Here is a 13,779-nt window from a genome sequence, read left to right on the forward strand (position 1 = left end):
TCCCTAGTCTAACCAAAGAGCAGTACTCCCAGTTGATGCAATTGCTCAGTCAGTCTACATTAGGTGACTCAGGGTCCCAACCTATTCTAATGCGATCTGCCAATTTTGTTGGTAGTTTTTCTTCTTTTCCTGTGTATTTAAATGGTAGTTCTACTATGCGCATGTTGACTAGTGTAGCTGGAAGGGTTTGGATAGTGGATTCAGGGGCAACTGACCACATGACTTCAAATAAGGACCTCCTTTTTAATATTACACCTCTTCATGTTCCTTACTTAGTTTCTTTACCTAATGGTTATAAAGTTAAGGTAACCTATACAGGTTCCCTTACTCTGTTACCATCTATCACTCTACACAATGTTTTATATATTCCATCTTTTCATTACAATCTCATTTCTGTGAGCAAGGTAATATCACAATTCAATTGTTATGTGCTATTCACTTCTATTTTTTGCATAATTCTACAGGCCCATTCTATGAAGAAGCGTCTGGAGCTTGGTAGAATGGATCAAGGATTATACAAATTTCACCTCAACCATTCTGCTCCTCCAACAGTCTCATCTCCTAATAACTTTGTTTCTCCTTTTACTAACAAAGTACAGAATGCTGAATTTTCTTTACATGGAAATGTTCAAAATGTGAACCACAGTTCTGTTCCTATTTTACCTTGTGCTACTGTTCCAAATGTGCAAACTGAGAATTCATGTCATGTTTCTACTTTACCTTCTTGTACTGTTCCAAATAATGTGAATATAAATGATGTTCTTTGGCATCATAGATTGGGGCATGTTCCATTTGTTCAAATGAAGCATATACCTTCTATCTCTAATGATTGTATGCTAAACAGTCCTTTATTTGTCATGTTTGTCCTTTATCTAGACAACCTAGGTTATCATTCCCAGATAGTTCTTCCCATCCCACCTCATTATTCCAACTTATTCATGTTGACACTTGGGGACCATACCACACCCAAACTTACTCTGGAGCAAAATATTTTTTGATAATAGTTGATGATTATAACAGAGCAACATGGACACATCTTTTGCACTCCAAGAGCTATGCCTTTATTTTATTAAAGCGTTTGTAGCCATGGTCAAGACACAGTTTCACTTTTCTGTCCAAAAGGTTAGGAGTGATAATGCCTTAGAGCTTGGTTCCTCCAATACATCCATTCAATTTTTTTCTGATAATGGTATCATACATCAAACAACTTGCCCACACACACCACAACAGAATGGTGTGGTAGAAAGAAAACATAAACACCTACTAGAAACTTTAAGAGCTTTGTTGTTTCAATCTAATCTTCCTACCAAGTTCTGGGGAGATTGTGTTTTAACAGCAACCTATCTTATTAATAGATTTCCTTCTAAAGTTTTGTCTAATAAGATGCCAATTTGAATTACTTTATGGGGCTGCTCCCTCCTATTCTCATCTAAAACCTTTTGGGTGCCTATGCTATGCTAGTGTTCCCAAGTGTCATAGAGATAAGTTCCAACCTAAAGAATCTCCTTGTGTGTTCATTGGCTATCCCTTTGCTAAAAAGGGGTACAAACTTTACAATCTCACTACTAAGTTTGTTCTATACTCCAGGGATGTCATCTTTCATGAATGTGTTTTTCCTTATACTTTGCCTTCTTCTGCTCCTTCTCATCTTCTTCCTTCAATGCCTATTTTCTTATGATTCTAATGCTGATGCTGATGCTGATGCTGTTACTGCTTCTTCTATCCCTCCAGATCTCCCTCTACCTCCTTCTCCAATACCTGACACTCCTGATGTTCCTAACTCTGTCCACAATCCTGATGTTCCTACTCCCATTCATTTTATTGTTCCTATCGAATCAATAGTTCTTCCTGGCCTTGCAGTCAAAAAAAGTTCCAGAACCCATCAGCTCCCTTCTCACTTGAAGGATTATGTGGTCCAGCTCCCTTCTGCTTCATGTTCTTCCTCTTCACTCATGTCTACTACAGTAGAACCCCATTCTTACACTCAGGCTGCTGCTATTCCTGCTTGACAAGAGGCCATGAAGAAAGAATTTGAGGCCCTAGATACAAACCAAACTTGAAAAATTATTGAATTACCTGCTGAAAAAAGCCTATAGGATGCAAGTGGGTGCATAAAATTAAATACAAAGCTGATGGTAGTGTGGAGAGATACAAGGCTAGATTGGTGGTTAGAGGTGATACTCAGGTGGAAGGCATTGATTTTAATGAAACTTTCTCTCCCGTTGTTAAAATGTGTACTATTAGATGTGTGATTGTTGTAGTTGTCAAAAAACAGTGGCCCTTATTTCACTTGAATGTTAATAATGCATTTTTGCATGGGGATCTGGATGAAGAGGTTTACATGAAACTTCCTCAAGGTCTTTCTGTTACTTCTACATCTTCTGCTTCTTCTATTTCTTCTGTTTCTTCTAAGTCTCTTACTTTGGTTTGCAAATTGTAAAAGTCTCTTTATGGTTTGAGACAGGCTTCTAGACAATGGTACGCGAAGCTATTTCATGCACTCTACTCTAGGGGGTATAATCACTCATTGAACGACTACTCTTTGTTCGTTAAGAAAACTGACTCTTTTACTACCCTTATAGCTGTTTATGTAGATGACATCATTGTCACTGGGGATGACTTGAAAGAAATTTCTTCTCTTAAAACTTTCTTGGATGCTCAGTTTAAAATTAAGGACTTGGGATTGCTTAACTATTTCTTGGGTATTGAGGTTTGTTATCTTCAATCAGGTATTCTTTTTGTTTCAAAAGAAATTTATCTCTGATTTGCTATCAGAATACAAGTGTGCTGATGTTTCTCCTGTTGTTAGTCCTTTGGACATGAGCCAAAAGTTACACTCTGATGTTGGGGACCTACTGCCTCATCCTGAAAGTTATAGGAGCCTAGTTGGTAAACTAAATTTTTTGATCAGATTTATGTTTTGCTATCCAACACTTGAGTCAATTTTTACAGAGACCTAGAATTCCACATATGACTGCAGCTTTACATGTCTTGAGATACTTAAAGGGGACTTCTGATTTTGGGGTCTTGTTGAATAATTCTACTGATTTATCTTTGATGGCCAGTTATGACAGTGATTGGGCAGCTTGTCCCGAGTCTAGGTGCTCAATTTCTGGTTTTTGCATTCAATTGGGTGGTAGCCTCATCAGTTGGAAGTCTAAAAAGCAGCACATTGTTTCCTTGTCATCGGCTGAGGCTGAATATAGAGCCATGAGTAGAGTGGTAGCTGAGTTAGCCTGGTTAGTTCGCATGTTATCTGATTTGGGTCTCTCTGTTGTTCTCCCAATTCCTATCTTGTGCGACAATCAGGCTGCTATTCATATCGCCAAGAACCCGGTGCTCCATGAACGTACCAAGCACATCGAAGTCGACTGCCATTTCATTCGAACAAAGTTGGCAGATGGTCTTATCTCATTGTCCCATGTTTCTACTAGGTCTCAACTAGCTGACATCTTTACTAAACCTTTGACAATTCTACCCCATCGCGCATTGATTGGCAAGTTGGGAGTTTGTCCACCCTCCAACGTGAGGGGGGATGTTGGAGTTACCTGATGATTGGATTGGGCGACTGGGCTAGCTGGAACGATTGGGCCTAGCCCGTATTTTTTTTATAACAGCTTTCATTTTTCCTTTTCTTACATTGTACAGGCCCACAATATAAATAGGGGCTAATTAACATTCTAGAGTATTCCTTCATATTTTCATTTTTGTAAAGATAACAAGAACACTTCTTCTCTGCATAAAGAAATAATTTTTCCCCTTTCTCTTTCTCATGAACCCTAATTGAAAATCTGTACTCTCATGATGATTTCTTATTCTAACAATTAAAAACTAATGCGATGGAATTTCATATGCAAACTCATAACATTTAAATCCCTAAATTCTATCTCTGGTGGTGGTAGGGTTCAATATTATACCTGACTCGTCAGTGGCAGTGCTCAACAGGAAAAACTCCACATGTTATAATAATCAGAGACCAATCTTCAACTTCTACCCATCTCATGGTTTAAGTAGGGACAGAAAATTGACTCGAAGCAGTGGCAGCTTCTTGTACTAATTAAATATTTGCTGCCTAAGTAAATGGATTCTTCTGTTCTTGACATGTCTCTGTTAAATATCAAAGGATGCTAATTCATGTCCTAAAGATACGAGACATTGCATAAACACTGACAAGGAAAGCAAACATGCAAACAGAAATAAGAAAAGATTGTTGTGTTATCAAAATGAGGATTTTTTTTCCGCTTGCAATTAAATTAGCTAGCTGTGTAGGTTCGACTTATTGGGTTGGGGGAGTATAATCGTTAGTAAACAAGTACAGAGGTCAAGCAATTAGTGGAACACATTTATAACTCATATTAATAATTGTATTGGTAAAATTCGACTCTTGATACGCGGATATATCGCATGATGACACGACTTGAAATAAGTTGTATCTCAAGAGCAAGATAGCATCGGAGTTTGATCCTCGTAGGAAATACACACAGTTCGTTAACTCGTCCCCGGATAAACTAGCATTATGCCTCGGTAGCGCACCCCAAAGATAGTTCTAGGGATTTATCAATGAAATCATGGCTCGAACTTGACTTGGTCCTCAAACGTCCCCGTAACGCTAGGAATGCACTCGCATCTACTATGCCATATTTTCCACCCATAACCGGCAAGTGTCTCGGCGGCTACTAATCAATAAGAGTGATGTGCGAAAGTGGGGATGATTATGTCAACATTAGACTTAAGCTATAAATACCTCCATTCCATCTACTTGTACATTAACTCACAATTTACCGAACTTACTCTTTGCTAAAGGCTATTGTACTATTGTTGGGCAATCTTTTTTTATTTTGCAAGTATTGAGGCTCTCGGTGGAGATCAATAAGATTTTTCATCTTTTACTTGCCTACTTTTATTACTTTATTCACAACTTTATTAGCTTAATTCCACGATTCACTTAATTAAACTTTGATTCGAACCGGTTACTAATGACCTCATTGAAAATAACTTTAATGTTTATTCCTGAAACAACCTCTATACCTTAAAAGGTAGGGTTTAGGTCTATGTACAAACTACCCTCTTCAAACTCCACTTATTAGATTATGCTGGGTTTATTGTTGTTGTTGTTGTTGTATTCCTAAAACTAATTTTCGATCAAACAGTTTAGCGTCCACTGTGGAGCCCTAGCAATTGAGCATTTGACTCAGAGTTCTTGTTCTCATTATGAAGGATTATCTTTCACTTTTCTATCAATTTCCTTTCCATTTTATAACTCAGAATGACTAGAAAGAACATTCAGCCAATGGATCAGAGCAAAGCCTCATAACCCAGTGGCAGCCAGAGGACTCCGTGAACCCCCAGGAAAAATAGGTCATGCCTACTGGCAAGAAGGTCCCGGCTAGTAACGAGGCAACACCCAGCAAAGGAGCATTACCTGGAAAGGATATGTCACAATCCAAAGATGTTCCCTCTCACACGAACTTTCCAGCCCACAGCTTCACCGAGCAGAGTGGAAAATTCTCGCCACGAAGGGATTCTTTGGACCCACCGAGCTTGGGAAAAACCTTGAAATCCTTTACAGCTCAGCAGTAGAGTTTGAATGTCAAAATGGATATGATGTTCAATGCATTAATGGAAAGTAACAACCGTAACAGGACTCCAACCCCACAGACAGGAGAGGTACGGGTCACAGACACCCCTAATTCACTACTCAAGGCTTCAGGGGTTCCTGATAATTTCGTGGCCGGAGGGTCAGTCAGATCCAAAAATGCTGAGCTACATAGTTTAATACTAATCTTGTAGCAATAAATAAAGGAGAAGAACAAGAGAATTTAGCAGATTCCCGGGGTTCCACCTGTTATCAAAGGCATTCACATCAACAGATATTCACAACAATCGTGGAAGCCAAGTGCGGCTCCGCTACCAATCCCCAAGAATTTCAAAATGTCGTACATCCCAAAATATGAGGGGACCTAGGACCCACGTGATCACGTCATGGCGTATACGACTTAAATTAATGGGAATGACCTCACGAAGGACAAGATCGAATAAGTGCTCGTCAATAAGTTTAGAGAGACCCCGTAAAAGAGAGCACTAACCTGGTACTCCCATTTACCTGAAAATTCCATTAATTCTTTTGCTGAACTTGTAGATGCTTTCATCAAGGCCCACTCTGGAGCCTAAAAAGTGGAGTATATCTTCAAAGTCGTGCAAGGAAGAACGAAGTCTCTCCGTGATTTCATCAATCGATTTTAGAGGAAGAGGACATTACTTCCTGAAGTACCAGACATTTGGGTCTGTCATAGCTTTTACGAGAAACTTGAACCTGAGTCATTCTAAAGCTTCAAAGAAATTGAAAGAAAGCCTATAGAATTCTCTACTAAAACATGGAATGACATGTACCACAAATAAAGCACTAAGCTTCGAATAGAGGATAATGTCTCGGCACTCTCGCAATTTGAAGCCAAATAGGTGGTACAATGTAACCACTAGATCAAAATATTTCGCAGACGGGATGAGCCCACGCATCGAGATTCTAATGCCCGGTATGAACCCTATTCATGTCCTATGGGCCGGGAGAATGACAAGAAGCCTAGGTCAAGTCGCGACGATAGAAATCCCCGATGGAAGACTGACACAGTACCTTATCGAGCAGAAAAAGAACTGAAAATATCAAAAATCAGTGGGTATCATCTTTGGCCAAAGTTGGTCGATTACAACTTCAACGTCAGCACCACCGAGCTAGTGGCAGTACTTAGAGAGATCAGAGATAAAGTTAGGTGGCTAAATGAGATGATAACTGACTCAAATAAATGTAACCAGGAATTCTAGTGCAAGTTCCATAATGACCATGGCCACAAAACTACCGACCGCAGGGTCCAACAGAACAAAGTAGAACCGGGGGCAGGGGATGGATGGTGCAGAAAAACAAAAGAACATAAAATTAAAAATACAAAAAAAAAAAAAGGTAAATTGGGGCAACTAAATAAATTTCTATATAAGTTGGGTTGAGATACCTTTTATTTTGGGTAAGTTTCATGGTTGTATTTGGGCTGCTTAATTGGTCAGAATGGGTTACAAAATATAATGGATTAACTTGGGCTCAACCCAAATTGACCCATGAGCTAAAATTATGTAACCCCTAGTTTTCATTACCCATGAGAAGCATATCCGACAGACCCTGGGTGGGGGAAAATCACACTCAGCGACGAGGATGCAAATGGATTGCTCATGCCATATAACGACGAATTGGTAATTACTTTATGTATTGATACTAATGTTAGATGTGTTTTAGTTGACCCAGATAGATCCAACAACATTATTCAAATGCGAGCGATCAAAGAGATGCAACTTGACGATCGGATCGTCCAAAAAATACTACTACTCTCCGGATTCAATAAGTCTAGTGAAATGACTAAAGGCGAGATTACCCTGAGGACCTTCACAAAAGGGGTAACATAAGATACCTGTTCCAAGTCGTGACTGGAGACATGACCGACAACGCCATCCTAGGAAGACTATTTATACATGACATGGATGCAATACTATCAACCTTGCACCAAGTAATAAAATTCCCTTCACCATGGGGGTCAGAGAAATCTGAGCAAAACAAAGAAAACCCCATAAAGTTAATGCTATCGCGACCACTAGTACCCTTCCCAAATGGGAGATAAATAAATAGCAACTACAGCAATCTGCCCCAGTGCAAGACGAATTGAATCATCGACACAGAGAAAACCACTATTATCGATTCAACCATCAAAGAATTGGAAGAAGTGATCCTATTTGTCTATTGGCCGAAACAAAAGTTCTACATTGGCTATGGGTTGACCCCGAGCAGAAATGTAAGATAATTAAATTTTCACGTGATAACTCTGAATATTTTGCTTGGTCTTATGAAGAAATGAAAGAAACCCCGCCACAGGTAGTGACTCCTAAGTTGAATGTCAATCCTAACTGCCACCCCATTAAGAAAAAGAAGAGAAACATAGTAGCCAAATTGCTTAACTATGGATTCATCCAAGAGGTGAAGTACCTATATTGGTTAGCTGATGTTATGGCCGTTCCCAAGGAATAAGGCAAATGAAGGGTATACGTAGACTATAAAGACATCATCAAGGCTTGCCCAAAAGATTCTTTCTAAGTGACGAACATTGAACAACTCATAGACTCGACTGCTAGACACAAACTACTAAGCTTTTTAGATGTATACTACGGGTACAAACAAATAAAAATGGAACCGGGAGACCAGGAGAAAACATCCTTCATAACTTATTGGGGGACGATGCTACAACGTCGTGTCATTTGGGTGAAAACATATCGGGACAACATACCAAAGTCTCGTCACACAAATATTTGCGGATCATATTAGGAAATACAAAGAATTCTACATTAATGATACGCTGGTAACGTCAGTCCAAGAAGATGATCATTTGGACCACTTACAAGAAGCATTCGCCATTCTCCGAAAATACAAAATGAACCTAAAACCGGAGAAATACGCCTTCGGAGTGGGGTTATGTATGTTTTTTTGATTTTTTAGTCTTAAATGGAGGAATAGAATCTAACTCCGCATAGATAAAATCCATTAAGGAGATCTCGCAAGTATTGAGAAACCAAAAAGAGGTGATGAGGCTGAACGGATGGATAGTAGCCCTTGGCCGGTTTATATCCCGTTCCTCGGAAAGATGTAGAAAGATCTTCGCAGCATCATATAAGAATAAAGGCTTCGAGTAGACTCCCGAATGTCAACTGTAGGATCTGAAAAGGTACCTATTGAATCCACTACTCATGTTCAAGCCACAATAGGGAGAACAACTATTGGTATATTTAGCCATGTCAGAAATTGATGTAAGTGTCGTATTGGTACGAGAAGATAAACGTACGCAATCCCTTATCTAAAATATTAGCAAAGCACTTATAGATGTCGAATCTAGGTATCCTCATCAGGAAAAATTAGCTTTATAGCCTATAATGGCCTCCCCAAAACTAAGGCTTTACTTTCAATACCACCACTACAAGAAATTGGATAATTAGTGGCGACATTTAGCAGCAACCCTATTAAGTTGCTACAAAATGTATAGTATCAACAACAACTTTAAAAGTCGCCATAGTTTGAATATATTTAGCAGCGACTATTTATGGGTCGCCTCTAAAGTGGCTAAAATTTTCACTCCCGCTAAAACTAAAAATTTGGCTCCATATATTATTGTGGCGACTACTGTAAAGTCGCCGCTAAATATGAATTGCAGTGACCGGGTCGCTCCTATTATCTTTTAAAATAACAAAAAAATAAGCTAGAAATTAAAATAACAAATGAAACACTAAAATCTGTCCAGAGACAGAAGTAGCCAAACTCTCATCTCGAACACATCGACTCGATGTGAAGAACTGTGAAACGCCCAAAATCCGTCTTCTATAGCTAGGAATCCCAAATTGAAACTCAAAATCGATCCTCTCTAGCTAGAAATCTGTCCAGATATAGAAATCCCTCAAAAATCTCACCCAAATCAAAATCCCTCAAATCAGAATGTGAATTCGATTGGGTGTTTATGATACTTCCCGGAAACTTCATTTTGAAGCTAAATCTCAAGATTGGAAGCTGGTTTGACGAGTTTTGGTTTGAATTTTTGAATCAGAGTGTGCGAAGAAGAAGACCACTGTTGTGGAAGTCGATTCAAAGCTTCTTCAACTTTGAGAAAAAGTACTTGCTTTAAGTTCGTTTAATCTCAAAATATCATCATACAGATCTGTTAATGAGATTAGATAAATTTCAACTTATCAGTTTCCTATTTGATGTCATCTGCTTCCTTAATATTGTATCTTACTGTGCTTATGCCTTGCAGGAATGTGTTCAAGTCAAAAATCATTGTCCGTCTCACAGTGCAGTGACTAGGTTCCGACCGAGTTTGATATTTCTCCGCATAAGCCCTGTAATTTCGCAAGGCTCCACTTGTGGGATTACACTGGGTTTTTTGTTGTTGTCCTGTAATTTCGTAAGGATCAGGGAGGCAGCTTATTTCTAGTTGTTCAGGTAAGCAATTTGTATGGTTCAAGCAGGTACAATGTATTTAATTTGCCTGGCCTTTGTTTGAATGATATACATTGGTTGGCTTTGTAGGTTTAATGATTTTAGTTGTTAATTTCCACATACTAAGGTCTGTGATTCTCTGGTAGATGTGCCTATATATATGACCTAAGGCAACGATTAGAGAGAGATACATTTGAAGCTCGAACACCCCTAACCCAATTGAAACAGAAACAGTATCTTATACAACACCTAGCTCAAAGATGTTTATTTTCTGCCATCACAGTGGCTCAACGAACTGCTAATGTTAATTGGTTTAGTTAGATCTGTACAAACTTCTATCTCCTCTACAACACCTAGCTCAAATTCTCTAATACAAAAAAATTTATAGAGAATAAGCTAGTTGTCCATGTGGGATGGGGCAACTATAAATGCCCAACAACATGAAAAACAAATTACACAATTTCTCCCTACTTAACAACTCTCCTTCTTCAAATCAAATAACAACTCTAGAGAACTAGCAAGAAAAATATGACAATTCATATTTCAGTTGGGTTGGCTTTGTAGGTTTAATGATTTTAGTTGTTAATTTCCACATACTAAGGTCTTGTTATTCTCTGGCAGATGTGCCTATATATGTGACCTAAGGCTTTGTAGGTTTAACGTTCACGAGCACATTCAGCATATTTTGATCGCAGGTGGGAAATTTTCCAAATGGTTAAACTGGTAACTATCCACTTTCAAAATTTAATTTAAACCTAACGTTAATACTAAATCATGTGAAGTGTAAATAGATAAACATAGAAGCTGCTATTTCAATGGGCCTGCCCTTGCTCAGTAGGAGGTACGACGATTAAAAATTGGATAGTACTTTCCTAGGTTAATCCTCCCTTCTCTGTGCTCATATACCCTTCAGTAGGAGCTGAAAGCAATAATTAGGAAGAGAAGGTAACTAGACGCATAACACACTAGACCAGTGATAATTTTTCTTCCAACTAAAGCCACTACTTAGCAAAACAAACACCAAGAACAGAAAACTTATACAAAACTAGTTAACAAGCCTAAGAAAAATGCGTTAGGGAAACTACTAATTTTTATAGCTCTATTTTTGTATTAACATCTATGAGTCATAAAAACACATCAAATACACATTACTAAGGTCATGTATTTTTTTAGTTTCATAGAGTGTTACGTACCCTGGTTTGAACTTGTTCTTCATTGCACACAATTCGTATAAGTAATTCTGGAATAGACTACTTCCTTCTTGTTTGAATAATGTGTTTTTGTGACTGCTTGTCCGAATACCCCTGGTATATGTTAATTATTATATATATTTTTTGATTATTATAATCCTTCCCCTTTTAATTAGTAAATTAATTTATTTATTTTTTTAATATAGATATGATGGATAAAAGTTGGTTGAATATTAGGAACAGAGTCGACCAAAGATATAGAGATGGAGGAGACAACTTTCTTAATTGGGCATTCAGTCAACCAACAGTGAACACTATGATTCTGTGTCCTTATAAATGGTGTATGAATACCGTGTTCAAGCTAAGGGTTGGTGTAAGAGGAGATTTATTGAAGAATGGTTTTTGTGATTCTTATAAAGTGTGGGACTTGCATGGAGAAGTGTTAGTTAGAGTTGAAACTTCTAATACTGCAGTTAGTGATGAAGCGGAAGATGATAGCATTGAAGAGGATAATATTACTGAAATGATTCACAATGCTTGTGGATATACGAATGTGGAGGATAATAATAATAATTCAGAGGACAATGAAGAGCCAAATGTACATGCAACAAATTTCTACAAATTGTTAGAAGATGCTGAGACAGAACTTTATCCTGGTTGTAAAAATGTTTCGAAGTTGTCTTTTATTGTTAGACTACTTCACTTGAAGTGTCTTAACCATTGGAGCAACAAATCGATGGATGCATTATTGAGCTTCTTGAAAGAAGTTCTTCCCGAGGGGTCATTTGTACCTAATTCTTTCTATGAAGCAAAGAAAGTTCTTTGTGACCTCGGCTTAGGGTACACTAAAATAGATGCATGTCAAAATGATTGTACTTTATATTGGAGTGATTATGCCGATGTCCAAGCATGTCCTAAGTGTGGTAAGTCTAGATGGAAGTTCGAAGAACACGGAGGCAAGAAAGTAGCTCATAAAATCTTGCGGCATTTTCCAATCAAACCAAAGCTTCAAAGATTGTACATGGCAAGAGAAACATCAACAAAAATGAGGTGGCACAAGGAGGGAAATGTTGATGATGGTGTCTTGCGACATCCATCTGACTCAATAACATGGAAATCCTTTGATGCACAACATCCCACCTTTTCAGCTGAGTTAAGAAATGTTCGATTAGGTTTGGCGAGTGACGGGTTCTAACCTTATGGGAACATGAGTTCTAATCATAGCATTTGGCCAGTCGTACTAGCTACGTATAACTTGTCACCATGGGATTGCATGAAAAATCCATATTTCATGATGACGCTTCTTATTCCGGGCCCCAAGTGTCCAGGAAATAATATTGATGTATATTTACAACCAATGATTGAAGAGTTGCAAGAATTATGGGTCGGGGTGGAGACTTATGATGCACACTGAAGATCTAATTTTTTGATGCGTGTGGCTATCATGTGGACGATCAATGACTTTCCTGCATATGGAAATCTTTCAGGATGGTCAACTAAAGGCAAGCTTGCATGCCCTTGTTGCCATAAAGATACACAATCAACTTCCTTGCGTAGTAAGTTGTATTATATGGGTCATCGTCGCTTCCTTCCCATGGACCATCCATGGCGGAGAAGTAGGACGTTATTTGATGGGAAAGTTGAAATGGGAGTTGCACCTAACCCTTTAACCGGTGATGAAGCACTTGTGCAATTACAAGCTTTGGGTAATGTGAGTTTTGGTAAAGGACAAAAGAGAAAGCGTGATGTTCATAGCAATGCTTACAATTAGAAGAAGAAAAGTATCTTTTTCCAATTGCCTTATTGGAAGAGTCTTATGTTACGACATAACCTTGATGTGATGCACATAGAAAGACATGTGTCCGATAATATTTTATCAACTGTCATGAATATGGTTGGTAAGACAAAAGACACATTGAAAAGTAGATATGACTTGATGGATCTTGGAATCAGACAAAGGTTGCATCCTATTGAGGATGGGAATAATATTTTGTTACCTGCAGCATACTATGCATTATCCGCGGAAGAGAAGCTGAAGGTGTGCACTTTCTTAGCTAATCTGAAGGTTTCTGATGCATTTTCCTCAAACATTTCAAGGTGTGTCAACGTACAAGAGAAAAAGATACATGGATTGAAATGTCACGATCATCATGTATTGTTGCAAGACATTTTTCTAGTAGCTATACGTGGTTTGCTACCTAAGGAAGTGTGTGATCCAATTATAGCCTTAGGAAAGTTTTTCAAGAATATATACTCTAAGTGCTTGACGATTGAAGATCTTGATATCCTAGAGGCAGAAATTCCTGTTATTTTGACCAAACTTCAACTTGTTTTCCCTCCGGCTTTCTTTGATGTCATGGTTCATTTGCCAATTCACTTTCCAAGTGAGGCAAAGCTTGGTGGACCAGCTCAATATCGGAATATGTATCCTATTGAGAGGTAATTTATTATTTAATAATTTCGATGTTATAGTTTTAGAATGACACACATTATATTAATAAGTCATTTTATATAGGTATCTACGAACACTTAAGTCATATGTTCGCAACAAAAATCGTCCAGAAGGTTCAA

General features: G+C 38.2%; 1 protein-coding gene across 1 annotated transcript; it reads left to right on the forward strand.

Annotated features, from left to right (window-relative positions):
• Window positions 1-11,419: 11,419 nt before the first annotated feature.
• On the forward strand, window positions 11,420-12,979 carry LOC138875069 (uncharacterized). The gene is made up of 2 exons (XM_070153881.1): window positions 11,420-12,380; window positions 12,696-12,979. The coding sequence occupies exons 1-2, from the start codon at window positions 11,420-11,422 to the stop codon at window positions 12,977-12,979; spliced, it is 1,245 nt and encodes a 414-aa protein (XP_070009982.1).
• Window positions 12,980-13,779: the final 800 nt, after the last annotated feature.

Source organism: Nicotiana sylvestris, chromosome 8, assembly GCF_000393655.2.
Source record: "Nicotiana sylvestris chromosome 8, ASM39365v2, whole genome shotgun sequence".
Taxonomy (NCBI): Eukaryota; Viridiplantae; Streptophyta; class Magnoliopsida; order Solanales; family Solanaceae; genus Nicotiana; species Nicotiana sylvestris.